General features: G+C 58.1%; 4 protein-coding genes across 7 annotated transcripts; 3 read left to right on the top strand and 1 right to left on the bottom strand.

The window, feature by feature from the left end:
* NYAP1 (neuronal tyrosine phosphorylated phosphoinositide-3-kinase adaptor 1) lies at nt 1-8,521 on the bottom strand. Of its 3 annotated transcripts, none has more exons than XM_040455971.1 (7): nt 8,391-8,521; nt 6,956-7,107; nt 5,038-5,393; nt 3,049-4,566; nt 1,922-2,140; nt 1,600-1,709; nt 1-1,019 (listed from the first exon to the last, which is right to left on the bottom strand). In XM_040455971.1, exons 2-7 carry the CDS (start codon nt 7,021-7,023, stop codon nt 762-764), a joined length of 2,529 nt encoding a protein of 842 aa, XP_040311905.1. In that variant the 5' UTR covers nt 7,024-7,107; nt 8,391-8,521; the 3' UTR covers nt 1-761. The 3 variants fall into 3 exon arrangements, with proteins under 3 accessions (XP_040311905.1, XP_040311907.1, XP_040311906.1); XM_040455973.1 differs by having other exon boundaries at nt 1,922-2,137; XM_040455972.1 differs by lacking the exon at nt 8,391-8,521 and adding an exon at nt 8,156-8,247.
* LOC121017440 (proline-rich protein 2-like) lies at nt 7,545-12,732 on the top strand. Its single transcript, XM_040455647.1, has 5 exons — nt 7,545-7,548; nt 8,572-8,799; nt 11,332-11,452; nt 11,909-12,052; nt 12,579-12,732. The coding sequence occupies exons 1-5, from the start codon at nt 7,545-7,547 to the stop codon at nt 12,730-12,732; spliced, it is 651 nt and encodes a 216-aa protein (XP_040311581.1).
* Nucleotides 11,555-22,080, top strand: TSC22D4 (TSC22 domain family member 4). Of its 2 annotated transcripts, none has more exons than XM_040455962.1 (5): nt 11,555-12,052; nt 12,472-13,505; nt 15,624-15,790; nt 20,952-21,000; nt 21,395-22,080. In XM_040455962.1, exons 2-5 carry the CDS (start codon nt 12,744-12,746, stop codon nt 21,602-21,604), a joined length of 1,188 nt encoding a protein of 395 aa, XP_040311896.1. In that variant the 5' UTR covers nt 11,555-12,052; nt 12,472-12,743; the 3' UTR covers nt 21,605-22,080. The 2 variants fall into 2 exon arrangements, with proteins under 2 accessions (XP_040311896.1, XP_040311897.1); XM_040455963.1 differs by lacking the exon at nt 11,555-12,052 and adding an exon at nt 12,111-12,226.
* An 878-nt stretch (nt 22,081-22,958) lies between these two features.
* SPACDR (sperm acrosome developmental regulator) lies at nt 22,959-27,429 on the top strand. The gene is made up of 3 exons (XM_040455970.1): nt 22,959-23,385; nt 23,567-23,890; nt 26,983-27,429. Exons 1-3 carry the CDS (start codon nt 23,332-23,334, stop codon nt 27,217-27,219), a joined length of 615 nt encoding a protein of 204 aa, XP_040311904.1. The 5' UTR covers nt 22,959-23,331; the 3' UTR covers nt 27,220-27,429.
* Nucleotides 27,430-27,823: the final 394 nt, after the last annotated feature.

The raw sequence follows: 27,823 nt of genomic DNA, 5'->3' as shown, positions 1-27,823 counted from the left end.
TTCCCCATCATCCCGCCCATCCCTGGTGCTAGACCCTCACCCCAGAGCTAAATAAGATGCCTGTTTCACAGCAGGCCACACTCACTACCAAATTCTGGCCATTGGTAAGTACTGTAATGAGTCTGCGGCCCTCAGCTCACCGGAGCCCCTCCCTCCCTTCTCTCACTGGGCTCCCCACTCCAGACTGATCCCCAGCTTGGGGGTGGGCGGGGATGGTGGGGCCTTCAGGCATTGGGGAGAGCGCCAACTTGGTTCCCTTTAATTGCCCACCATTGTCTGCTCCCTGCCCAGGAGTAGGTCAGAAGGGCCCAGAATTGCCCTCCCAACTAAAATAAATAATGAAATAAATACCCCCTCCCCACTCCCGGCTCTTATAAAAGAGCCCCTCTACCTCACACTCTAGCCCCGTCCTTCACTTGACCCGCCCTCCTTCCTCCCTTCCCTTCCGTCCTCCCCCACGATGACTTCTGGCTTGGCCTTTGCCCTCTCAGGAGGAGGAGTCTACCTCGCCCAGCTGGGAGAGCAGCGGAGGCCCTCACTTCCAACCTCAAACAAACCCTCCTCCCCCAATTCTCAGGGGGCGCGGCTGGCGCCCCAAGCCCGGTGGGCCTGGCGCACTCCCCGTCTCCGGGGGTTAGGGTGGAAGGCAGGGGTTCTCTCTGGCTTTCTCTCACCTGGTCCTTCAAGTGTCCCTCTTTCAAGGCAAGTCTCTGGCACCCCCGCCCCGCTCCCCAGTCCGGTGCCCCGGCCTCCCGGCCTCCTCAGATGGCAGTGTCCCAGAGGACCGTGTGCTGCCGGCGGCAGGGTGGGGTGCCGGACTTGCGGGGCTCGGGCCCCCGCCGCCAGCTGGGGAGGATGGGCATGCTCTCCTGCTTGCAGAGGCCTCGGTCGGGGCGGTGGCGGGCCTTGATCTCCTTGCACACGCAGCGCTTGCGCTCTATCACCTCCAGCAGCTTGCCATCGCGCTCACGGGCAGGCTGAGGCGGTAGGGGCAGCGGCAGCGGCAGCGCGGGGTGGGTCTGTGGCCCTTCCTCCCGCCGCCGGCCCGCGACGAGGGGAGAAAGGAATGAGGGGGGGGGTCAAGGACCTCGGAGTGACCAGGTCCTGTCCCCCACTGCAAAGACCGATGCCTTTCCCCAGAAACAAGTTCATGTCATGCCCCCCAAGGCCTCTGTCCTCTCCCCTCTAGCTGGGGGTGGGGAGTGGGTGACAGGAACCCAGCCCTTGCACCCTTGGCCTCACAGGGTACCGGCCAGGCTGGGCCTGTCTCACCCTGAGGAATGGGCACCTTTAACAAACTGCAGAATGCATTTTTTGAGTTGATCCCGCCCCATCCCACCCCAAAAAGACACCTTTTCCTAAATGCACAGAGGCACACAGCAGGCCAGTGGTGGCCCTGCCTGGCTGTCCATCTGATTAACACAGGCTCTTCCCAGGATCACTGCCTCCCCCCCTGCCCCAACTCTCCTCTGAACCCCTATTAGACTGTGCCAGCCCCAGGTTGACCTCCTACTTTTCTTTCCATACCCAGGCTTTCTTCTCTACCTGCTCCTTCACAAATAAAAGAAAACCCAACTCCATCCTCCTCCTCCTCCTCACCTGGCTTGGGGCATCCCTAGGCTGGCTGCAGGGCCGGGGTGTGTGGAGCGCGGCCTGCCGGACTCCAGAGGTGGAGGCGGAGCGCCCCAGGCGGTAGCCTCCCGTGAAGTCTGAGGTGGAAAATGAGAAGTGAGGAGGGGTCGGGGCCTCCAGGTTCCCTTCCCAAAGTTCCCAGAGGGCAGCCCCTTCCAGGCTGCCCAGGACTCAGCAGAGGAGGAAAGGGAATTGACATGTGGTGGTAAAATGGAGGGCCTGGGACATGGACCCAGAGAGATTTCCCCCATCCAGCCCCATCTGTGTCCGGGTGTGGGAAGGGTGTCACCTCCATTGCGGTGGCAGGCAGGAAACGTCTGGCAGGGTATGGGCAGCGCTGTGCGGCTCCCTCCTCGGTCCCCTCCGTGGTGGATCCTGGCCAGCAGGCCCTCTGCCCCCTGACTCCTCACCGGGATCCCTGATGCCATAGGGCCCCTGTCCTCACGCTCCACCTTGCCTGGACCCTCGGCACTGCCGTTCCAGGCCCGGGCACCATCCTCGATCTCTGCTGGGATGACAAGGGGAGCTCAGTGCCTACACATGAGAAGGGTCTTGCTGTCCCCCCAGCAACACACACCATGGCATGCAGGAACCAGAAGTAACTGCCCCTTTAGAAGTCACAGCTGGGAAGGCAGGGACCCTACCTCACACTGCCCACACACACACACACACACACACACACACACACACACAGGACCCCATTACTGCCACTTTCCTTTCCACCCACTGGTACCATCCCTGGGCTGAGAATCAGATATTTGCTCTTGTCAAACCCTTTTCTGTGGTCAAAGGGGACTCCCCTGCCCCAGCTTTAGCCCCAGAGCCCCTCCTGGCCTGATAGGGCCAGAATGACCACCATCTGAAACAGAGACCAGGAGCCCTGGTCTTCCCCAGGAGGGGGAGATCCCAAATCCTGAGCCAGGAAGTGGGAAGGGGGAGGTTGTTGGGGGAAGGGCTGCAAGTGAACTAAGCTCAGCTCCAAGAGGAGGCCTGGCAGAGCATTGCGTTGCCAGGCAACGGTAGGGGCCTCCCTCTCCTCTCCCTCCTGTCTGGATGGGTTGCCATGGCAACAGCTGGGAGGCAGCTGTGTTTAGCCCTTCGTGTGCGCACACTCACAAACACACACCCCTGCAGCCTAGCAAAGGGAAGGGCAGGGAGTAGAGCAGGACCGGGCAGGAGGCTACTCTTGGGGCCAGATTCCAGCCCCTTCCCATTGCAGATCTTCCTTGCCCCTCCAGTGAACATGTGGGGACCCCCTCCCCTCAGTCTCTTGCATGCCCTTATTCTCTGGTCTCCTTGAAAACTTCCCACTTCAGGACAATGGGTTGTGGCTTCCAAATAACCCTTCCAACACTTCCCTGAAATCATCACGGGCATCCCCAGTCCCCCACCCCCAAATTCCTACCCCTCACTCACTGTCCAGCTCTTTTGCCTTCCTCCCTCCATACAGGACCTTCCTCTGTAGAGCCCAGCCTGCCCCAAATGTCGTGGCGCCCATCTCCTCTTCTTCCTCCTCTGGTGTCCCTGCACTGGCGATGACATGGGCGCAGGAGATGCTGGCAAAGGCACCCCCATCGGTCCCTTGCTCCTGAAGCTGGATCTTGACCATGGGGGATGGGGCCCCCATTCCACAGCCCTTATTCAGCACCCCCCCAGCCTTGAGGCTCTCATAGGCAGGGGGTCTCTTGAGCCCAGCTGCTGCAGCTGGGTAGGTCCAGAGGGGAGTCAGGGGGCCTGCGGTTGGGTCCGGAAGGCTGTGCGGGGAGGCCAGGCAGCCACGATGGTGGAGGACCCCAGCTGCTGCGCCCATGGCCCCGCTGTGGGGGCTGGACTTCCCAGGCACTGGGGGCCTCGAGCTGGTGCACAGCATCCCATGGAGGACTGAGATCTCCTTCTCCGTCTTTGGCTCCCCAGCACCCAGGGGCGGACCAGCTGGCAGGACGGAGTGCGTGGTCACCTTGACCGCCGAGTACACCATGGTGTAAGACACAGCCTTGTCCTTGGGGGGGCCAGGGAGCAAGGCGGCTGGGGCAGGAGGGGCTGCCGGCGCCCCTGCCGCCTTGGGGCAGATCATGCTGTGGGAGTTGGGGAGCTCCCGCTCCCCCCGGGGCTGGCCAGAGCCCTGGGGTGGCAACGGTGTTGAGTGGCTCCGGGCCCGGCCTGAGGGTCCCAGCAGCAGCAGGTTGGCAGCAGGAGGCGGAGGCGGCGGGGGAGGCGTCTCCCGCTCCCGGGCAGGCACTTGGGGAGCTGGGGTGGAGCCCGCTGGCTCCTTCGAGTGGCAGAGGACCGGTAGCCTTGAGACCCCATCGCCAGGGGTTCGGGAAGCAGGCTTGGCTTGGGGGAAGGCCAGGAGCGGAGGACGGTGTTGGAGGAGGTTGGGGAAGGGTGGGGGGATTTCACAAGGAGTGGTCTTGGTAGGTGTCCCATCCCTCCGGCTTGGGAGGGCTGAAGCTGGCCGGCGGTGGGTGTGGGGCTGCAGGGCCTGAGGCTGGTGTGGCGAGGAGGTTGCGGTCAATGGAGGGGCCCCATTGGCCCGGCCTTCCCCTGCCTCCTCGGGCAGTGGGTACTTCATCTCCTCGTATATAGCCTCGCTCTCCTCCGAGTCCGAGTCGGCACCAGCTGGAGGGGTCGGGCCTCTGCCCCCAAGAGGGGGCCCAGTCAGGCCCCCTCCACTTCGCCCTCCTCCCCTGAAGACATCCCCCACCATCTCAATGTACACGGGCTCCTCTTCCTGGGCACCCACCTCCGGGTCCCCAGCTACGCAGGACCCCCTACTGAGGCGCTGAAGGGGCAGATTCCCCCCTCGAGGAGAGGGAGCTGGGGGGCAGGACTCATCAAAGGAGACAGAGAGCTGAGTGTTGGGGCTTCGCCTGGGCTTCTGCGGAGGAACCTTCCGGCTGGACTCTCGGCCCTCTGGGGTTGGCTTCTGTGAGCCTGGGCAGAATGGGAAAGAGAAAAATAAACTGGGCTCTTAGTGGGGGAAGGAGATGGGCAGACCCCCTCTCATCTCTTACCCCATCTGCAAGGACATATCTGCCTCTTTATTTCCCCCATGTTCCTCAACTTAAAGCACATAGGTTCCTTTGCTACCAGCCAGCTCTATCATCCTTCCAATGAACTCCCTGGAATCTGCAGCTCCCACCCTAAATTCTGTTCCACCTTCACGTGTCCCTTCCAGGCCACCCCCTCCCCAGGAATGGGCTTTTCAGGGAGCTTCCCCTACCCTTGAATGGTTCATCTCAGGCCCTTCCAAAAAGAAACAACCCTCCCCCCACTCCCTCTGAGAATGGAACCTTCCATTTCCTTGGTTCTTCCCTGAATGGACCCTCCCCTGTAGGCCTCTCTTGGCCTGGAATGGATCCTCCCAGCTCCCCCAGCTCCCGGGAAGGGTTGGGGGTATCTCACCTGCTTTCTTGCCTGGGGGCATGTCTGCCCCCGACCCTGCCATGCTGAGTTTGGTGCTAGGATGTCTCCGGGGCTTGGCAGGGGGTCTTCGGGCACTGCTGTCCTCTGTGAGACCCCCACCTCCCCCCCCAGGCCCAGCCCCAACACTGTCCATGCTGCCCACTGAATGGCAAGAGAGTGAGCGTGGGGCCATGGCGCTGCGGCAGGGGTGGGGGGTGTGCTCCTGGGAGGCTGGCATTGTCATGAAGCCCATCCTGAGGGAGCGGCGCAGCGAGGCGATGTCCCGCACGCGGACCCCAGGCCCTGGGCCGGCCCCGGGCCCTGCGGAGCCTGCAGGGGCCACCTCCTTACTGGAGCTGGAGAGAGAAAGATGGAACAAAGGTTGGGCCTCAGGCCTGGGCCTCCCCCTCCTCTACCTTAAGAGGGGTGTGCAACCCTGTGGCCTCCAAGGAGGAGGAGGAGGAGGAGGAGCCTCGAGGAGAAGGAAGAGGAGGAAGGGGCCTGGGGTGGGGATGGGAGGCTGCCCGAAGGTCCAGGGCACTAAACTAGAAACATCAGGCAGAATCCCTAGGCTTTAAAAAAGACAAGGAGATTGGGGAGGAGAGGCGAGCAGGGATGAGAGAAGGGATGAGTATGTGTGCAGAGGAGTATCGCTGGAGCTGTGTGATCCCAGCCTGGGCATATCTGGCACACGGCACTCGTGTGGACGGCTTCATGCACAGGTAGAGAGATGCACACGCAGGCAGCACAGCCCTGTCTGGCACATACACCTGCCATCACGGCCCTGCTCCTCCCAGGCTCACGCTGGCCCACACCTGGTCTCTGGCCTCCCGTCACGTCCGGCTACCACGGCCTGTGCTCCCACACCACACCGCGCCTCCATTCCCAGATGAGGGCCGTACAGCCGCATCGGCCTCCTCCTGCTGATCCTTTTCCTCCCTTCCCCTCTCTCTTCCTCTCTCTCAGTGCTGTCCTTTCTGTCAACCTCCCAGGCTCACCCCCATTCCCTTTCACTGTCCCTGAGCTTCTGTGTGAGTGAAGGGAGGGGCGGCTGGCAGGGAAAAGGGGAGAGCCACTGTGGGGTGGGCTCTCATTAAGGCCCTGTCTACTAACCCTTCATTAGGGAGAGATCACTGTAGTCATAGCTCTGATTAATCTAATTAACAAAAAGAATTAAACTCCACAGTTTAAAGGAGGGAGAAGGGAGCAGGGAGGTGGCTCTGACTCAGGCTCCAAGAGGCTGTGCAGTCAATGGGAATGAAGAGAGAGGGGAGTGAGAGCGGAGAGGCCAGGATCCAGGTCCCTGGGAGGGCAAGGAGAGAGGGCAAGCAGGGAGAGGTCCCCAGCCCTGGCTCTTCTGCAGGACCCAGCCTTCACGTCTCCCACCACACACACACACACACACACACACACACACACACACACACACACACAAAAACCCTGTCGCTTGGCCCCCTCATCTCCCCCAGCAGGGGAGGCTGGGAGGGGGGCAAATGGATCTTCTCTGGTGCCCCTGAAATGACTCAGTCCCTGGACCATGAGGGTAGCAGGGTCTGCCCCTACCAAGGTCAGGTGACAGGGGCGCCTGGAGCCAGCCCCACATTGACAGAAAGGAAACTACAGGCCAGAGGTGAGTCAGGAAGGGGTGACTCGGGCCTCCAGGGGTGGGGAAGAGCCAACAGGGTGCTCCTGAGCCAGAAGCCCCCCATGAGGCCAGGATGAGGGCTGGAGCCAGGAGCCAGGAGCAGGGTGGGGACAGGGTGTATGCAATGCCAGCAATTCTGTACTGAGCATAGACTCTAAGATCAGACTCATGACGAGGCTGTTGGAGCCAGGAAGGGCAGAGGGATGTGGTCCAGCCACCGGGGAAGCAGAGGTGTGGGACAGCCCAGAGGGCAATCTGGGACCGCAGCCTTACCTCCTCTTGGCCTCCTCCTCCTTGTGCTGCCTCCACTCCAGCTTGGTTTTTCGGTAGAGGAGGTTCATGTCGTGGGGCAGGAGGTGGGGGCTGGGGGGCCCTGCTCAGCGCCACCAGGCCCGGGGGGCGGCCCTCCCTGGGTCCCGGATCCACTTGGTGGAGATGAGAAGGAAAAAAAGGAAGATGTGGGGTGGGTGGGGGCCAGGAATGAATGAGAGAGAGAGAGAGAGAGAGAGAGAGAGGGAGAGAGAGAAGCGGAGATGTGACTTGGGTCCTCAGAGAGTGGAAAACAGATGGAAGCACAGAAAACCCAACACTGCCTCTAGGACCCGTAGACAGACAGACATAGGAGGACATGTGTACACAGAGTCACACACCCTGACAAAGATGTCCAGAGCCACAAACACACATTCTGGAGAGATCAGCTCGACACAGATTCCCATCCTGTAAATACATCCTGATCTACCACACAGACAGGCCCCACAAATGCACAGCAACCCCACAGCCACACAAACACACATTCAGACACACAAACCACCAGGCCACAGAACCCATATCTACAAACAGAGGACCAGACACATAGATCGGCATGGGTAAACACAACCTAGCATCAGGCAGACACATACAGACATAAACACCCCCGACACACCCACAGCACACAGAGACCTCCAGACACACACAGATCGGCTACACAGAACTGGACATACCTACAGACAAGGAGTTATACTGGGGCCTATTTGCGTACATCGCACCCCACAGGGGAAGGGGGGACAGTCTGAATCCCCACCCCGTCTTGGGCCCCGAGGCAGGGGGTGTCATGAGGGCAGGGTGGGGATGCTGGGGAAGGGGTGGGGGCACTCCAAGTTGGGTATCTACAATACTACCCAAACATCTATTTCCATTCCCTGCGGGCAGGTCCCCCTTCCGGTCCTCTTCCTGGGCCCGGGCCTCGGTCCACCCCTATTCCTGCAACCCTGGCCCCTCGGTGACCGTCTCCACCTCTCTCCATGATGGCCCAAATCACCTTCTTCCTCCTCCAGGATCTGGGAGGCTCCCGGCTTCCCTCTTCCAGTCCCTGCCCTCAATCCCACCCGCGGGGTCTCTAGTCTGGCCCCACAGCTACCTTCTGAGCTGCGGCCTCCATACCTGCTTTGGTTTCCCTCCCCCCAAACACACTCTCCTTTTCACCGTCGGCCTCACCTCTCCTCCTAGGCGCCCCTCCTCACTGCCGTCCTCTCCCTTCCCTGTTTGTTCCAAACCTGGCGGCTTCATTCCCCTCTCCATCCAAGGGCCCCAGGTTCCCGGGCACCCCTCCCCTTCCCCTTGTCCTGCTACCCTGGGTTTCTCCGTCTCTCGCCCCGCCAATCCTCACTACTCCCTGTCCCCCCACCAAACCTCCCCGCACCAAGGCTCCCCAATTTCCACATCACCGTACCTGGCCTGCCGGGCGCCGGCCCCCCCATGCCGGGCTCCGCCCGGAGCAGGAGGAGGGAGGAGGAGAGACAGAGAGAGACCGGGGGGAGCCGAGCTGGGCCCTGCCGCAGAGACAGCCCCGCCTCCGGGTCCGCCCCCAGACCCGCCCCCGGCCCCAAACCCACCCTTCCACACCCTCCAAGGACGGAGTGGGAGCGGCCGCGCCGCGCTGCGCCGCCAGGCTGGGGTGGGAGGCACGGGGGACGCCGAGCCCGCGGAACCTGCGGGGGGGGACTCGGAGAAAGGGCGCGGGGCGCGGGGGACCTGGCGCCGGCCCGCCCCCGCTTTGAGGCGTCCGCTCTTCGTCGCCCCTCTGCCCCTGCACGGCTGGGCGGTGTTTGGTTCGGTGTCCAAAGCCCAGGCGGAGCAAAGTGGGGCGCAGCGCGTAGCGGCGCCCCCCGGTGGCAGCCCGGCTCCTGCACCCCCGCGCGTACCCCGTGCGCGCTCGGCGCTTCCCGGGTGCGCACCCCGCGTGGGGCCGGGGCGAGGCTGCGGCTGCGGGGCCCTGAGTGCAGTGGGGTGACGAGGCCGGCAGGGGGTGCCGCTTTCCAGGCCGAGGGGCTCGGAGAGTAGCGAGCCCGACCCTCCGAGTCTCTGCCCAGCAGGGGGCGAGCTCCCTTGGCTGCACCCCATCTTCCTGCCGCCCCCCCCCCCCCCACCAGGTGCGGGGAGGGCACCGGAGCTGACTCGCCTATCCCTGAAGACTCCCGGGCGCCCGGACCTCGTTTCACCGCCTGAGCTCAAAGGCTTACTCCAGTCTGCCCCCGGAGCCCAAATCATCCTTCCCCAGTAACTTTTGACTCGGCAGCGGCGCCCGCCAGGTCCTGGGTGCCCCAGGGGTCGACCTTTGACTGGGACCACCGTAGCAACGGTCCGGGTGCGGACGAGGCGGCCGTTCAGGGTCGCGAGCTCGCGCCCACTTCCTCAGTCCCCCATCATATTTCTCTTCAGCTCGGAGGAATCCTCCCTCGGAAATCCCTTTGCCACACATTAGCTGCAAGAAGACCTGGGTTCTACCCCTAAGTGGCTGAAAAAGGGACCCCCGAAAGATATCCACCCCTAATTTCCGGAACCTGTGCACTTTACCTTATATGGCAGATCTTTGCAGATGTGCTGTGTGGCTTTGGGCAAATCACACAACCTCTCTGAAAGATGCCTCATCTCATATTTACTTCCATAAAGTTGTTGGGGCAGCAAAAGAATTAATACAAGGAGATTTGTAAGTCGTAAAATAGATTAAAGGGGTATTATTGTCCCCCCCCCAAAAAAAGGTAACCCATTAAAATACATAACAGCCCTTTCACATTTACACCTTAGTGTGAATGAATTTTTATGTATTCATGCAATAAACACTTGGCGCCGGGACCAGCAATGTCCCAGGGCCTGTAGACGCGGAGGAGTCCAAGTTGAGGCTGAGTGTCTGAGTTGGTAGGACAGAGAGCGTCCAAAGATAAATTTCGAATAGTTTGTAGCGAGTCAGCGCTGAAGGAAGGAGGATCTGGGGGCGGAGCAGCAGGGCGGCGTTCTGAATATTGCCAAAGGGGAGAGAGTTGAGGAGTGGGGGGTTTGTGTGGGCGGCTGCTTCCTGGACCTCAGGACTTGGAAGGACCTGGGACCTGGCTGTGGTAGCTATTGTTACCATGGAGGGATAGAGGCAGAGTGCAGATGCATTTTAATAAAGAAATACAGAATAAACATATAAACGTGGAGGCAGGAGGCATTATTTTTTTCCCCTAACCCTGAAGAGTGGTTAAAAATTTTCCATGAGCTAAAGCTGAAGAAGAAGGGGATGTGTCAGCCAGTCCTGGTCTCCATGCCATCAAATACTAGCTCCGAGGCCTAGGGCAGATAACCGAATGCCTAGGAGCCCCAGTTACCTCGGCAGAAACACTGGAGCTAAACCCTGCAGCTTAGCCTCATGTTTTGAAAATCCATGAGATAACTATGTAAAGCCAACCAATATGAGGAATTTTTAATGTGCTCAAGAATAGTTCTATTTGACTAAAATGAATCAGAATCCATTTCCTAATGAGCCCAAGAGTGAAGGCAGTTGTGGCCTTTAGACACTGCTTTTGCTCAGATGGTTGATTGAGGGTGCCAAAAAAGAGAAAATGGCGGTTGGGGGCTTATTTTTTCACACCTAGCACTCAGTAAACCCTTCAAGCCTGTGTGAGGATTCTCCAGGGCGAAGGAGGGAGGGGATGGGAGAGGTGGGGTGCTTTAGGCCCCCTGGGTTTGTCTTCAGGTGCATCTGTGTGGGTAGCTGTGTGTGCATACGCACACATGTATATGTGACCAGGGTTGGAGAGAAAGTGCAAGTCCAAGTGGGCACCTTTCTGAGCACATCTTTGTTTCTCCACGGGAGGGCCAGACAAGGGCACACCTGAGTGTGCAGGATGTCCCAGCTGCACCACTGACAGCCTTCTGAACCTCCAGGGTCTCAATATCCACATCCAAAAAGAGGAATACTACGGTGCCTGGGGTTTGGTTCAAATACTCCAGCACAATACAACAAAAGATATTGGGAGTATAGATGAACCAAGGTTGGTTGTGAGTTGATCATTGTGGAAATTGCATGATGGGTACCTGGGACTTTATCACATTCTCTCTACTTGGGGGCATGTTTGCAGATTGTCATAATAATCCACTTTTTAAAATAAGGACAGAGAAGGGTAACGGGACCTTCCTCATACCGTTACTGTAGAAACCAGTAAAGATACATTAACAGCTGCAGCAGCACCCAAACACTGACTGGGTGCTCATGGGGTGGCACCCAGTAGAGTCCCGGGTAAATTCCTTCCCACTCTTCTGTGGATCGGTAGGCCAATGGCAGCAAGTGCCTACAAGTAAGGGAATCCCTGGCCTACCCGCAAGCTCCTCCCCTTTCTCTCCGCCCTCCGCAGCCCCTCCCTCCGAGGAAGCGCTGGGCTACGGCCCAGCAGGTGTGGGGTTAAGCCGGTTCTGGGGGCCCCGGGAGCAGCAGCCGCCGCCGCCGCCGCAGCAGCAGCAACTCCACCAGCAGCGGTGCTGGCAGGCCTGGCCCCGGGCCAGCTGGCCAGGAGCCCCAGGAGGCAGTGAGGGCGGAGGAAGGGGAGGAAGAGGGGAAGGAGGAGGAGGAGGAGGAGGAGGAGAGGAGCAGTCAGCAGGCCCGAGGAGGCAGGACTTCCTGGTGTGGGGGTTGTCAACAGCCCAGAAAGAGAAAGGCAGAGAGACAGAACCGAGAGGAGCCGAGAAGCGAAGAGAGACCCAGCCGTGCCACGCGGAGGAGTTTTGGGAGACCCACTCGCCCCAACCACCCAGGCGGCTCCCCCTGGAGGGTCGGGGGGGGGGGGGGGGGGGGGGGGGGCAGAGCCGCCTCTTCCCGCACCGGTCTGGAGACCCTTGGGGCTTCAGAGGCCGCGCCTGGGTTCCACCAAGGAGGCGGGGGATCCTTCTTTTCCGGAGAGCAAACTTTTTACCGAGATGCCTTGTGGGGCAAAGTGCGGTCCCCGAAGAGAACTGGACAGCCTCTGATTCCCGCCTGCGCCCCCCGCGCTGCTGGGGCCAAGAGGCCCCAGGGGAAGGACAACCCGACATCTTAGGCGGCCGGGACCCCCGGCCCAGCTCGGTGGCCGAGGCCGAGAGGTATGGCTCTGGGCTGGGCGGGGCGCTGGGGCAGCAGGGCAGGGCCTGCCCCAGGGATGGGGGAGCTGGGGTGCGGGGGCCCGGACACCCGGCAGAGGCCTCTCAGCGGCGGGGCCAGGCTGAAAAACTGCTTCACCCCTGCTCAACCAAGGCTCTGGAGCCCCCCGCCCTCGGGTAACTGGGTCTTGCGAGTTTGAATCCCAGGGAAGAAATGCCCAACTTTGGGTCTGGGCTGCCTCTTCCTACTCTGTGGGACTGCTGGGATCTCCTGGTCTCTTTCGTCTCTGTCTCTTTGTCTCTGGGTCTCTGGCGGTTTCCCCTTCCTCCCCCATTCTGCTCCCCAGAGAGGAAGCCCCAGAGGTGGCCTGCCCACTGCTTTCTCACAGTCTCTCTCTCTCTTTCTCTCTCTCTTTTTCCAGTTTGCAAACTCAGCTCTGGAGTTGGGCAGCGCCAGCGGCAGGAAAAACCTGCCCCTGCCCCCACCTCCTGCCGCCTCCCCTGCCCTGTGCTCCCTTCACCAACCCAGCACCCCCAGTTCCTGCAGGGCCCTCCGGCCATGTCGGACCCAGATGTCCCCAGGGGCCCTGATGCCCCCGCCATGTGGCCCCCCTGTTCCAGGGGTGCCTGAGCCCCTTCGAGGAGCCCCAGCTGCACCCCCGCCCACCTTGGCCGAGTCCTAGCCCCAGGGACCATGAGTGGGGGCAAGAAGAAGAGTAGTTTCCAAATCACCAGCGTCACCACGGACTATGAGGGCCCAGGGAGCCCAGGGGGTTCTGAGCCCCCTGCCTTGCCCACCCCCACTGGGCCCCCACCCCGCCTGCCTAATGGGGAGCCCAACCCCGAGCAGGGGGGCAAGAGCACCCCCCGGAATGGCTCCCCACCGCCTGGGGCCCCTGCCTCCCGTTTCCGGGTGGTAAAGCTGCCCCACGGCCTGGGAGAGCCTTACCGCCGAGGCCGTTGGACGTGTGTGGATGTTTACGAGAGAGACCTGGAGCCCCCAGGCTTTGGCCGGCTCCTGGAGGGAATTCGAGGGGCCTCAGGAGGCACTGGGGGCAGATCTCTGGATTCCAGGTTGGAGCTGGCCAGCTTGGGCCTGGGTGCCCCAACTCCACAGCCAGGCCTGTCTCAGGGCCCCACCTCCTGGCTCCGTCCGCCCCCCACCTCCCCTGGACCTCAGGCCCGCTCCTTAACCGGGGGGCTGGGCCAGCTGGCAATGCCTGGCAAGGCCAAGGTGGAGACACCCCCACTGTCAGCCTCCCCACCCCAGCAGCGCCCCCCAGAGCCCCGGACTGGGGATAGCGCGGGCCCATCCCGGGCTGCCACGCCCCTGCCATCCCTGAGGGTGGAAGCGGAGGCTGGGGGCTCAGCAACAGGGACCCCTCCCCTGTCCCGGTCAAAGGATGGAGCCCTGCGGCTGAGGATGGAGTTGGTCGCTCCAGAGGAGATGGGGCAGGTAAGAGCTGGGTTCTGGGGTGGGGGAGACACCTGAGGGGTGGTGCTTGCCCATCTCAGCCTGGGTCCCCAGCCTGGGCCTTCCTGCCTCCACCTCCATGCCACCCTCTCCCCACCTGTCTGTCCCATCAGGTAGCCTCTCTTTTCTCTTCTTGCCCTTTCCCTGGGAAGCCCATCCTTCTCCCCACACAGCCTTTCTTTTCTTTCTCAGGCTCCTTCTTCCCCTACATTCTGCACCTTCTTTCTTTCTCTTTAGCCTTTAATTTGTTACCTTTGGCCCAGGTCTCCGTTTCCTAATAGCCAAGTCCTGTCTCTCCATCACAGAGATGTGGCCTCCTCACTTTGGCCCTTACCTTCTGTCTTGGTTTCACCCCTTCTGGCTTCAGGCATTGAGGGTGGAGGTCCTAGGTGGGGCTGGGTGCTTGGGCCTCTGGGAGCTGCCGAGGTTGGCAGGGAGGGGTAGAAAGTGGTCGTCCCACTGTCTCCCTGGCTGACTTGTGTGTCTTGGGACCCTGCATCTAGGCCTCTCCACGACTGATAACTGGGGGTGGCCACTGGGGAATGGGAGAAAAGCAGGAAGCAGCCCAGAGAGAGTTAAATCCTTTGCTCTTTCTGCTTCCTGTCTCCAAAAGAGGAACAAGTCTGGGCTGGGGGGCAGCATGCTTGGGTCCCTGGGGTGGGGGTGGGCAGCCAGGGGTGTGGGGGATGGATGTGTCTGTCCTGAAGGAGAAAATAACACCTTGGACTGCAGAAGAAAAGGCAGGGAGTGTGAGAATGAGAACTTTTCCCCCTTCCTGGCCTTGGGCACAAACCACAGTATAAAAATAACCTGGGACTGGATGTCTGGGCCCTGTCAGGACCGGTCAGGACCGGCTCCCCCACCCCCTCCTGGCCTCAAGCTCACATCTCTCATGCTGCGCCCCCTACTTTTCTTGAGTCAGTTCTTACTCCAGGGGAGAAGATGCTGTTTCCTTTACTGGTCCCTGTCCCCATGCTGTTACAAAGCAAGTCCCCTTTGCCCCAGTCCCTCTGTCATTAAGCCCTGGCCAAGCTTCCCTTGGACCTGCAGACCCTGCCCGTCTGTCCTTAGTGCCCCCAGACCCCTCTCCTCAACCCACATCCTGTGTGCACGTGCCCCGAAGTCTGGCTCCCCTCTCTCAGGAGAGAGGCTGGGAGGAGGGCGGGGGGACACCACCTGGGCCCCCTTCCTCTGCTGTGTCCTTCTAACCACTCTGGACTCTCTGTTCTTGGCTTTTCCGAGAAGCAGGGGCCTCCTGGGGCCTCACAGAGGCGTCTTGTTCCTGTGGCCCCCGCCCTTTTGCAGCCACCCCAGCGCCTGTTGGGCTGTGTGGGTCCATGCCCAGGCTCCACCTCCCCCCCCCCATCTCCGCAACCTAACCGCTCCCCCCACCCCCAGGGCCCAGTGCAGGAGCAGAACCTCACCTGAATCTGAGAAGTTTGAGAGTAGAGACTAGAAAAGATGGGGGGGGGGATGCGGGGGGGGGGGGGAGGACCAGTTTCTGAGGATTCATTCATTCTACAAATAGTTATTGAACAAACTATAAGCTCTATCCTCTAGAGCTTACCTTTTAGTAGCAGAGAGGCAAAAATACTTTAATTTCAGATACTATTAGGTGCTATAAAAAAACAAACAAACAAACAAAACACACATAGAACAGTTCAGTGGAATTCACTAGTCCAGTGATGGGGAACTGCCTCTCTGAGGAAGTGACATTTGAGTTGCTTTAGTAAGTCAGATGACAGAAGGCCCAGACACTCTCCGACTAGCCTCTGATTGGGGGGTCCTGGTTCAGCTGGTGGAAGGGTACTGGAGTGCCTGCCAGACCCCCTCTCTAGTACTCTAGTACCCCGTGAGCCACTTTTTGGAAGCTGCTCACACCCAGTCTTAGGGATGCACACTGTTTCCCTTGCCTCTGATACCTGCCTAATGCCTCCACCAGACCTGGGCGCGAGAGAAGGGCTTTGGGTCAGGACTCCTGGGTCCTCGGAAGAGAACGGATGTATGTGGGGAGAGATGAGGAAGACTACTAGGCAAGCTGTAAGGTGGCCGGTTCTTTTCTTGCGCTTGATGTGATGATTCCTACCTCTCTGCCTCCAGGTGCCCCCACTCGACTCTCGCCCCGGCTCCCCAGCCCTTTACTTGTTCCCCGATGCCAGTCTGGTTCACAAGTCTCCAGACCCCTTTGGAGCAGCAGCAGCCCAGAGCCTCAGCCTGGCCCGCTCCATGCTGGCCATCAGTGGCCACCTGGACAGCGATGATGATAGGTAGGTGGGCTCTGGATCTCCACCCAGCACCTGGGCCAACTGCATAAAACTACCTGGTAGGTGTCCTTCCCCCAAGTTGAACTTGGAGAGGACCTCTTCAACAGTGAAACCTGGCCTGGGCACAACCACTGGGCAAAGTTGATTTGGGACCCACTCCCTCTCTGTGGAGAGAGCTGGGTGGGACTCCCTGGCTTAGGATTGTCAAATCGTAGACTTTTTTTTTAGAGTTTGAAGGGAGTCATTGTTGTCAAATTCCAGAGTTCTTGCAGATTTAGCGATCATTTGGCCAACCCTAAGAATTTACTGGCAAGTGCGCTGGAGAGGCAAATAGGGAGTGGGTCTCCTCCGGGTTCCCACCTCCTTCTCCGTACTGAGGAGAATGGAACGCCAGCCTTTGGAGGTAACATCCTTAGACACTGTGTACACTACTTTAGGATCCTAGGACTTCTAGTGCCAAGAAAGCACGTCCCTGAGGTTCTGCTCTCTGTGCTCGGAACACCAGGAGGGCTGAGTCCTCCCTGCAGCCACCAAGCCAGAATCTGGAGAGGATGGCTGTGGGGCACAGGGGAGGCACAGGAGAGCAGGATCTGCAGGAGTTTGCCCTTCAGGGGAGAATGCACGTTCAGTTTGGCGGCACGGTGGGCAGAACTTCCTGTTTCGAGGGCCAGGTTTCAACATAGGAATGTCAGCAAGCTGAAAAGGGAGGAACGAAATTGCGAGTCAGATAGGCACGCAGCTCCCTTCTGGCTGGGGACTGATAGAAAGGCTGGGGAGTCACCACTTTTATTTTGGAGGGAGGAGTGGGACTTCCTGTTTGAGGCTCTGGGGGGAGGGACTTCCTGTTTGGAAGGAAATAAGGGGTGGGGCTTAGCCTTGAGTTTTATGGGTGATGGGGAGACCTATTCTAGAAGGGAGTCTCTCCTGCCTGCTTGTGTCTTTCATGGCGCCACCCCACCCCGAATCAGGGACTAAGTCTCACCAAAGAAAAGGGCTTGTGGCCTTGGGGAGAGGCGGGAGGCAGAGAGGAAAGAGAAGGGGTGGCCAGGAGCCAGTGGGATGGAGGGCGAGGGGCCTGGTGGTGGCTCCTCCAGAGTGAGGGACACAGTGGGGCAGGGCATTGCTGCTTCTGGGCTCCCCCGCTCTCAGGAATGTATGAGGTGAGGTGTGAGGTTGGCCAGGGCCAGGGAGTCACCTGCCCCCATGGCTGCTATTCTCAGAGCTTCCCACCCTTACTCCCTCCCACTGGGAGGTTCCCTGGCATGAGGGCTCCCTGTCCCTCCCCACCCATGTTGATTTCAGAACCAACCTCCTACTTCTCCTTCTTAGAGGGCTCTGCCTCCAGGAGCCTCCTCAGCTCTATTCTTTTGGCTTGTCCCCTCCCTCCCTCCCTCCCTCTGTCCCACTCCCTCCCCACACCCCAGTCTGACCGGTCAGGCACCCAGGCTTCACTTTATCCTGCTCCACTCCAAGCCTCTGGGGCTCTGGCCCAGCCCAGCCCCTCTCCTGCCCCACCCTGCTGGGCCAGTAGGATTGGGTTGGGCCATTCCCCTTGGTCCCCTGGGATGAGCCATGTGGCCCCCACCTCACCTCTCTGGTGTGCCCAGAGCTGGCAGGAGAACAGGGTCTGAGTGGCATGGAACCTCCCTTTCAAAGAGAAAGTGGGCTGGGGAGTTGAGTGCCTGGATCTCAGATGGGGAATGGGGGGTGCCTGCCAATCTCAGAATCTGGGGATGGGAGAACAGAGGGTGCCTGGTGAATTCAGACTGCTCATATACTGCTGGGTGGCAAGAACCATGTGTCCACAACAGGGCCTGGCAGTTGGAAGGTACTTGAATAAGTGGATAGATGGATAAGTAGTTGGGTGGATGAGGGAATGTGTGGGTAGATGGCCAGCATGGGGATTCCAGGCATTATAGGGAATGAATCCCAGGGACTTGGGAAAGAAAAAGTACATTTATTTATCTAGTGCCTCTGTTGGGTCAGGTGCTACCTCTCACCTCACTAAAGCAACCCCATGATCCCCACTTTCCAGATGAAGAAACTGAGACTCAGAGAAGAAAGGTTTTAGAAACCTACTCAAGGTCACCGAGCTAGTAAGTGACAGGACTGCATTCGGAGCCTGGGTCTGACCCCAAAGCCACATTCTCCACTCTCCTACTGGGATGCCTATGTCCCAAGAGAAGAGGAGGAGGCAGCCCTCTCTAGGATGCCCTTTCTCTCCAGGACAGAGGCAGGGACAGCTCTCCCAAGCTGGGCAAGGAGCCAACCCCCCTGGCCCCCCCCCCCCCCACACTCTGGCCTGGCCCCACCCCAAAGGCACCACAGATCCGGGAGGGAGTATAGAGAGGGCAGCCGGATGCCACTTTGTTGGCCTCAGGCCCATCCCCTGCGGGCTCCTCCGAACATAGCTAGGGAGTAGAGCTGGCCCTTGTCCCCAGAATCAGAACCTTTCTGCCTCTTCCAGGTGTCCCGCTTCTTCATCTGGTCCTCATTTTGAGGATGTTTCATTTGACCTTCAAAAAGGAAGACCAGCCTCTAGGGCTGTCCTTGCCCCAAGACCCAAGGGTCCCACAGAGCCAGAGTCCCCAGTTGTGCATACCATGCATGCACAACCCCAGGGGGCGCCACTCACATTTGAAATCACTGTCGTCAAAACTTGGAAGTCATGTGAGTTTTCTGAAAGATGGCACTAAGTGTCTTGAAAAGGGGGGCATTTTGTTCTAATTCACACAGTCGCCTTTTGGGTTTGTGGTGGGGGCTGATCCCACCCAGCTAACTTCAAGCTTCCTGGTCCTGGCCCTGCCCAGGGATTCCGGCACAGTGCCTGCAGCTTGCTTGCTCTGGGCGCTCTCAAGGGGAGCGTTTGGGTTGCCGGCCAGAGTCCTGGTCCCTTGAAGTATTAACGTTAGAATGTGACAGTGGAAAGTGCTGTCAAAAATTGTCCGGCACTAGACAAACAGGAGATAGTCATCTATCAGCCAACAAATGTTTATTGTTGTATTATTCCTTTATTTCTGGCAAGAACAAACAACTTACTTGGCATCTTTACCTGAGTGTCCGCCAAGCAAGGCCAGTGTTCCTATTCCTGTGAATCTTCCCCTCTTTGGTCTCTGTGTGTCTTGTGTGTACTGGGGAGGGGGGCAGGGGGCGGTGACCTGTGGTGGCCCAGGCTCCACCCAGGTGTCTCAGATTGAAATAGCTTGAAAATTGCCATGGCTCTCCAGCTGGCTGGCTCACCCTCGACTCTTAAACTTGTCCTGTCCCCCCAACCCCAGGAGTCCCTGGTGTCCTTCGCCCATCCCACCCTGTCCTGCTCTCTCAGGCCCTGTCACCCCCTTGGTTACTCCACCTGTCAGCGCCTTCTGCACCCAGAGCTTGGACAGGAAATGGAAAATTCCCAGCTCCCTTGTGCTCCCTTCCTGGCTGCAGGGCCTCATCCAAGGGTCACCTTGAATTGAGTGCTAATTCCCCCCACAGGGAAGCGAGTTGGAACCGACCATCAGGAGAAAGGGCTTGCAACCGGAGCACAGGAGTGCAGGATGCCGCATGTTGAGATCACCCACTCTGAGGGGGGCAAAGCTTGAGGGCTGGAGGACAGGATCATGGGTGATCCTGCAGCACAAGGGGGGGCGGGCCTGGGTGTAGAGGTGGCCCCAGGGCTGAGGTGGCTGAGGGAGAGGTTGGTCAGGTGCGGGTCATGAGCTAGGGCATGAAGCAGGAGGCTGAGACCCAAGTGGTGACAAGAGGGAGACTTGGGGGATAGGGCGAGGCGGAAAGACTTGTGCAGACTCTTGGCCTCCCTTGGCCTCGGAGGGGCAAGACTTGCTTGAGGGATCCTGAGGCCGGCCCTGGAACCGTTCGGCCAGGCCTGAGTCGACCTCTGGTGGCCGCTTAACAAACTGCAGCCAGGTCTGCTCTCCCCTATCATTGGCTCCCAAGGGCCTTCAAAACCCTTGCTCCAATTCTCCATGTCCCATCTCCAGCCTCACTTTCCCACCTCCCCTCAAGTCTTTGTTCCCTCCAAGACCCCAGACCCGAGACCCCGGTTCCAGATCCATAGGCTGTGCTTGTTTATCAGGGCTCTGTTTTCATTGCTTTGGTAACCTTTCCATTCTTCTCCCTCAGAGACCTTCTGGCCAGGCCCCAGGGTCACCCATGATGTGGGCTTTGTGTCTGGGGCAGGGGGTGCTTACAAGTCCAAGGAAGATGACAAGTTAATCCGAAACACCACACCACCCACCCCCATCCCAGCAGAGTGGAGCTGAGGGCTTGAGGGAGACCAGTGTTAGTTCAGAGGGGATGGGATGGGTGGAGAAGTGGGGACGTCTCCCTAGGCCAGGCTGTCCCTCACCCTTCACACCCCTCTCTGACCCAAGCCTCAGGCCCCAGAGTCCCTCCCCCGACCCAGCCCACCAGCTGACTTCCCTCAGCCTGCCCCCTTCCCTCTGCTCTGGGATTGGTGCCAGGGTGAGAAGGGGACATTGGCACTGACCGTGTCTGGGAATTCCCGCCCACCATGGAGGTTGGTGGGAGGGGGTCCCCGTGTCCCTGAGGAGCCAATAGCAGCCAGGCTTTGCCCTGGGGGGCGGTGTATATCTTTCAGACCAGCACCCCCTAGGCACTGTCTCCTTTCCGTCTGCCTGGCACCAGCCAGACCCCGCTCTGCCCCGGGGGGCTCTGAGCCCCCCAGGCAGTCCATCTGATACAGCCCTCTCCCTCTGGGGGTTGCCTAAAGCCCTTTCCCTTGGGAATGGCCCAGCCAGGCATCTCTGTCAAGTCCCTGGTGTCATCGTATGAGACCCGAGTGGTGGGGATGGCTCCAGGGCCTCCCCGGAAAAGGGGCTGTGTCTCCTCTCCTTGCTCTCCTCGGGGAGCATCCCCCATCCGAGGGGCATCTGCACCCCCGCCTCACCGGGGCCTGGGGGGGCCTGGACAGCGGCCCTCACCCCGCCGGGGGATGGACAAAACCCTCCTCTCCCTGATTCTCTACTGTCACAGGTACAGACAGGGGTGTGGGTGGGAGGCTGCAGTGAATGGGGCTTGTGGAGGAGGCCAGAGCCTGCTTTGAGAAGGACCCAGAGGGCAGCTGGCTGCGGTGTCCAGACACCTGGTTTGGCACCTGCTCTTCCCCCTCACCTCTCATCTCCCTGTGTCTCCCCAGCGGCTCCGGAAGCCTGGTTGGCATTGACAACAAGATCGAACAAGCCATGGTAAGAGAAGCCATCTTGGTCCCAGGTGGTCCCAGCTCATGTCCTGCTGCCCCTCCTCTGCTGTCCTCATTAGGGAATACTAACTCCCAGCTCCTCATCTGACTCCCAGCTGGGTTCCCTTGGGTTCTTCACCCCCTCCTGTCTCCACCTGAACTCCTGATTTCCCTTGGTCTCTGACCCAGCCCCCATCTCTGTCTTTAAGCCCTAACTTTGTCTCTGTCCCCTCTTTCCGCTCCGTGCCCCCCGCCTTCCCCACCGCTTCCCTGCTTTGCTGCTTCTCCTGTGGTCCTTCATCATTTGGGAGCAGGGGCATCTCTCACACCCAGACCCTGGAGGCACTGGGCAGTTGGGGTGGCCTGGGACCCCTGACCCTTTGCCTGTCCCGGGCCCCCAGGACTTGGTGAAGTCCCACCTCATGTTTGCGGTCCGGGAAGAGGTGGAGGTGCTGAAGGAGCAGATCCGAGACCTGGCCGAGCGGAATGCCGCGCTGGAGCAGGAGAATGGACTGCTGCGTGCCCTGGCCAGCCCCGAGCAGCTGGCCCAGCTGCCTTCCTCGGGGGTCCCGCGGCTTGGGCCCCCTGCGCCCAATGGGCCCTCCGTCTGAGCCTCCCTTCCCTCACAATGTGCCTTTGGGGGCTCCCACAGCTGCCAGGCCTTGTGCCAGCTGCCTGCCCCCTCTTCCTATGCAGCTTTAATGCCTCCTGATCCCTGGGGATGGGAGTTGAAGGCTCAGAATTGGCCTGTCCCCGCCCCCCACAACTCTTCCTCAATCTCCCCCTAGTGCCCAGGGACTGAGCTGCGGCATCTCCAGGCCTTGAAGGAGGAGGGAGGGCTTCAGGATGGGGTGTTAGATGGAGCCCTCCTCCCTCCCGAGGTGTCAGTGTTCTGGGACCCCTGGCAGTAGATGGCTGGGGGCGTTGGAGTCTCCCTGGCAGACACCCCATCCCCACCTCATTCCCTCAAAGTACCCCCTCTCCTCTGCCCAGGGGAGGGAATATGGACAGTCTGCGAGTTCTGGGATTCAGGTTGTTATTAAAATAATAATTATAATTAAAAAAAATCCGAAGAAACTTGAATCTGGAGGTTGGCATCTCGTTGCTTGTGTCCAGATGGGGCCTGCAGTGGCATTTCCACTTGTGGGGGAAAGACTGAGGCTGTGGGCTCCCTTAGAGATCTTGTGCAGACTGGGAAGGTTTGAATGTGGCTCAGACAGAGTGGTCGGAAAAAGAGTTGTGGAAGGGGGTGAGGGGAGGGTGGGGAAGCCAGTGGCCTGGGTCCTGGGAAGGGGCAGGCAGGCAAGACAGAAGGAGTGGAGGGGGGAGGAGGGGGGCGTCAGCCCACGTGCTGGGGGGGGGGGCAGGGAAACAATGAGGCCTTTGGTAATTGTGCAGGATCCACCCCCAGCTTCCCAGCGTGTCCCCTCTGCGGGCTGGATCCCGGTGGTGGCTTGGGGGCGGGGCCGGGGGCCCTGAATGGGCCCCTTGTCTCAGCGCTGGGTGTGGGCCAGGCTCCCCGGGCGCACGGTGCCCTCGCCAGGCCTGGCTGGCCTCTGTGGCTTCCACCCCCAGCTGGCTGAGGACGGGCCCTGTGGGTGAGCAGGCCCCTCCCTGAGAGCCTGGGCTGGGCTCCCATCCCAGGCTGCAGAGACAGGTAGAGAGAAGGACCCCATCTAGTGGGGAAGGGGGAGAAGCAGCAGCCAACTGTCTCAGAGCACCCTGACCCCAGACTAAAGGGGACCTGTGGGGGGAGAGTGGGACACTGGAGGCCGACCCAGGTTGGATTTCCCACCCTTTGGCTCCCTGCATTTATGACCTTGGGCAGGTTCTTTGTTTTTTTCTGAATCTCAGCTTCCCTACGGGTAAAATGGCTCTGACAGTAATACCTACCGGAAGGGTTGCTGTGATGATTGCATGACATCATACCTGGGAAATGCCCAGTGAGTATCAGGTGCTCAATAAATGTTAGCTTCCCTTCCCTGGACCTGGGGGAAGGAGAACTGAGGGCTCCAGGATTGGTTCCAGGGATCCTGGAAGGGCCTCGGGGGGTGGGGTCAGGGGTAGGTAGGCTCTCACAATGGGCTAGAACTCTGCCTTCCTCTGAGTTCTCATCCACTTTGACTCCTCTCCCTGTCTCAGGGAGGGGAGGAAAGGCTTAGGATGAATTGTCGGCGAAAGTTTTCCCCCTAGATTCTCCATTTCTTTCTTCTTGGCTGCACTTGAAGCTTCCAAGAGACCCCTTAGGTGGTGGCCACTGGCCTGCAGCCTGGTCCCCTCCACCCTTTGTACCAAATGCTTGTCCTGCCCCCTACTTGGTGCTTGTGTATTGGGAGAAATGGCGGTGGTTATGAGGTTCTTCCGATGGATTTGGCGAAAGATTACTTGCTGGGTGAGTTTCAGAGAATGCTCCATCCTCATGACATGCTGGGGTTGGAGGTGCTGCTCCTGGAGGTCACGGGAACCCATCTGGGGAGGAGGCCGGGACACCTATTGCCCCTTTCCTTCTGTGCTTGCCTTTCTGCCGACCACTGTGCCCCTCTTGTCTTTCCTCTCCCTGTCTTGGTTCTTAGGTTTTCTTCTGGAAACAAAAAGCTAAGTCAACCTTCTTGGAACACCATGATTCCCAGAAAAGTGTATTGAAGGTGGAGAAGACTCCCAAGGTGGTTGAGACTTTCAAGTTGGTTGAGCCCTGCAAAGAGGCTAAGATTTCCAAGATGGTGGAGTCCCCCGAGGTGGCTGATGCCTGCGAGTTGGCCAAAGCAACAGATAGGGCTAAGGTGGAGCCGGGTCATAGGGCCCGATCCCTGCTGCAGCTGCCCCGGACAGCTGTCAAGTCTGTCTCCATGCTCATGGTCTCGGCCCTGCAGAGCGGCTGGCAAATGTGCAGCTGGAAGGTTAGCACCATATTTCCCTAGTTCCCAATGGTCCTCCCACCCTCCCAGAGCCTCTATGACTCATTCCTCCCTCCCATCACTTGTTCAGCATTTATTTTGTGTGCCTTTCCTAAGTGCCAGGCACTGAGGCAGGCAACCGAGAATACAAGGTGAACAGGACTAAGGGAGCCAAGGGAGCTACAGACAAGGTCATAGGCATTGCGGGTTCAGTGTCTTAAGGGTGTGACATGGGAGGTCAGTGGTCTGCGGGAGCCCAGGGAAGGGACATCTCATCCAGACCTGGGAAGTCAAGGAGGCCTTCCTAGAAGAAGACAGGGTGAAACTGAGGCCTGAAGGATTGGGCCTGCCTCAGGTGGGTTGAGGAGGGAATGGGGGGAGCATTCCATGAAGATAGAATAGCAAGTGGGCTGGGGTAGGGAGGTGCTGGCCCAAGGTGATGGGTATGGGCAATCCTAGGGCCAAGGGCCAACTTGTGCAAGGCAGAGTGAGTGGCCATCTGTGGAGTTTGGCTTTGACCCTAAGAGCAATGGGAGCCCTTGTACGATCAGATTTTAATTTAGAAAGCTTGCCTGCTGTCATATGTGGTAGCTATTCTGGAAACAGTTGGATAGTTCCTTATGAAACTGAACATGTAATTATCTTATGCCAAGCAATTGTACTCTTGGGCATTTATTCGAGATAAATGAAACTATGTGCACACAAAAATCTCTACATGAAAGGTTCCTAGCAGCTTTATTTATAACAGCCCAAACCAACCCCAGTGTCCTTCACTGGATGAACGGTTAAACTGTGATATATCCATACTGTGGACTACTTCTCAGCCATAAAAAGAAATAAATTATTGAAGTAGATGAGTCCCAGGAATTAGTCTGAGTGAAAACAACCAATCCCCAAAGGTTATAGCTATACTGTATAATTCTATTTGTATTATATGTCACTCTTGAAATAACAAATTGTAGAAATGAAGACTCGATTCCTGGTTTAGTGCTTGCCAGAGATTAGGGTTTGGCGGTGGGGGGGGGGGGGCGGAGGGGGCAGGGAGGTAGGTTGTTTATAAAATGGCAACATGAGGAATTCTTGTGATGATAGAAATGTTCTGTATGTTGACTGTGGCAGTTCGATAGGTGAACCTGTGTATGTGAGATAAAATCAGGTAGAATTCAACACACACACACACACACACACACACACAAATGAGTACAAGCAACAGGTGGGGGAGCAGGTATATGAATAAGATCAGTGGACTATGGATGTCAGTATCCTGACTATGATACTGTGGTTTTGCAGGATTTTATTTCAACGTTGATTTATTTTTGGGACAGAGAGAGACAGAGCATGAATGGGGGAGGGGCAGAGAGAGAGGGAGAGACAGAATCGGAAACAGGCTCCAGGCTCTGAGCCATCAGCCCAGAGCCTGACGCGGGGCTCGAACTCACGGACCGCGAGATCGTGACCTGGCTGAAGTCGGACGCTTAACCGACTGCGCCACCCAGGCGCCCCAGCAGGATTTTAATATTAGGGCAAACTGGGTAAAGAATATCTGAGGACTCTGGTATTTCTTGCAATTGCATGTGACTATAATTATCTCAAAGTCAGAAACTTAATTTTAAAGAGGGAAGTGCCTGTGGGCGCCTGGGTGGTGCAGTTGGTTAAGCATCCAACTCTTGATTTTGGCTCATGTCACGATGTCATATTTCGTGAAATCGAGCCCTGCATTGGGGTCTGAATTGATAGTGTGGTGCCTGCTTGGGATTCTCTCTCCCTCTCTCTGTCTGCCCCTCGTCCCCCAATAAATAAATAAAATATTTAAAAATAAAAAATAATAAAAAGGGAAGTGTCTAGATCACTACCAAACCAATTTATTTTGGCCTTAAATGAAGTATTACAGCATTTAATAATAATAATAATAATAATAATAATAATAATAATAATAATAAAGTTCACTTGGCTGCCCTGTGGAGAGAGCAGGTCAGAAAAGGACTAGAGGAGAGGCAGGATATTTAAGAGGTAGAACTGTTGGGGCACCTGGGTGGCTCAGTCAGTTAAGTGTCTGACTTTGGCTCAGGTCATGATCTCGTGGTTCTTGAGTTCAAGCCCTGCATTGGGCTGTCTGCTGTCAGCACAGAGCCTGCTTCGGATCCTCTGTCTCCCTCTCTCTGCCCCTCCTCTGCCTTGTACATGAGCGCTCTCTCTCTCTCTCTCTCTCTCTCTCTCTCTCAAAAATAAACATTAAAGATTTTTTTTGGGGGGAGCACCTGGGTGGCTCAGTCGGTTGGGTGTCCAACTTCCACTCAGGTCATGATCTCACGGCTTGTGAGTTCGAGCCCTGCATCGGGCTCTGTGCTGACAGCTCGGAGCCTGGAGCCTGCTTCAGATTCTGGGTCTACCCACCCTGCTCTGTCCCTCCCCCACTCATGCTCTGTCTCTCTCTGTCTCTCAAAAATAAATAAACATTAAGAAAATTAGAAAACAATTTTTTTAAGAGGTAGAATTGTTGCACCAGCTGGTTGACTGGATGATGGTGAAGGGAGAGAGACAGAAGTCAGAGCAGGCTGGAGCCATTCACTGGGATGGAGAATGAAGGAGCAAGAGCACACTCAGGGGAGCAAGTAAGGAGTTTAGGGCATTGGGACAAGATGAGTTGAGATGCCAGTAGGACATCTGCACGGAGGTATCTAGGAGGTAGTGGGATATACAGGCCTGGAGGTGAGGAGGGAGCTCTGGACTGGAGATAGAGATCGGGTGCCATTCTGACCTTCATTTGAACACAATCCCCATGAAGCCCTAGTGAGGACTCCAAGGTGAGTCAGACATGGTCCCTGTCTTTCAGGAGCTCACATTGTAGTGTAGAAGGCAGACAGGTGCACAGAACAAATAGTGTACGAAATGCCACAAGATGGGCCAAACATAAGGGTGGAGACAAAGACCATCCAATGCAGTCTGGGAAGGCTTCTTTAAAGGAGGCAGTGCCTGAGCGAGGTCCGATGGAGGAGGTGGAACTAGAAAGGCGGTTGCTGTTTATCTGGCAGTGCTTCCAGCAGCGGTTTCTCCCTAGACCAAGCTACTTATGCACATTTCTCTCTCTTTCATAGTCATCTGTGAGTTCTACCTCCATTTCCTCCCAAATGAGGTCTGGGTCCCCAGTGGATACGTCGTCGGAAGCTGAGATGCTGTGGGAAGTGTACCTGATACTGTGGGTCATTCGGAGACAACTGCGACAGCTGGCCCGCAGGCAGGAGAGGCGGAGGCGGCGCCACATCCGGGCCCACATTGGCTCCCAGCCTGACACGGCTCAGGGCCTGAAACAGGATGCCCGGAGTCCCCTTTAGGGGGGAACCCCACATCCTCAAAAAGCCCCACCTCAGTCTTAGGTAAGGTTGATGGGAGAGGTTAGGACAGCAGGCCAGGAGTTGTGTGTGAGAAGTTTTCATACTGTCACCTCTCTCATCGGGAGCCTAAGCCCAGGTGTGGGGTCCCACTTATTCCCCTTCATTCCATTTATTCAATTTGTAAAAAAAAAAAAAAAAAAAAAAAAAAATTATCAAAAGTTGGGAAATAAATATCAGATATTTCTGAGTAAATGGAGAGTGTGTTTGTGGATAGCCAGAAGCAATGAGGGGAACTCGGAGGGGGCACCTCAGGTCCTGCCCCAAATATGCGTGGGAGAAATTTGTGGGCTTGGGGGAGGGGGCTTTGGGGGGGATCAACACATCCAGGCCCTAGGCCCAAACCCACCTCCAGGGGCCGAATTGCCTTTGGCAACCCTGCCAGGCCGGGAGTGCAGCAGCACCCTTTACAGAGACACGCCACCTCGCATCAGGTCCTGAGCCCATGCTCTCCTGGGCAATCTTACAAGATGGGTGTTTTGCAGAGGTTAAGTGGGTTGTGTAAAGCCGGAGGGCAAAGATCTGCTGGAAACTGCCGGCTCCAGCG

This window comes from Herpailurus yagouaroundi, unplaced genomic scaffold (assembly GCF_014898765.1).
Source record: "Herpailurus yagouaroundi ecotype Mexico unplaced genomic scaffold, PumYag 216, whole genome shotgun sequence".
Classification (NCBI taxonomy): domain Eukaryota; kingdom Metazoa; phylum Chordata; class Mammalia; order Carnivora; family Felidae; genus Herpailurus; species Herpailurus yagouaroundi.
This window is presented reverse-complemented; position numbering and strand designations above follow the sequence as displayed.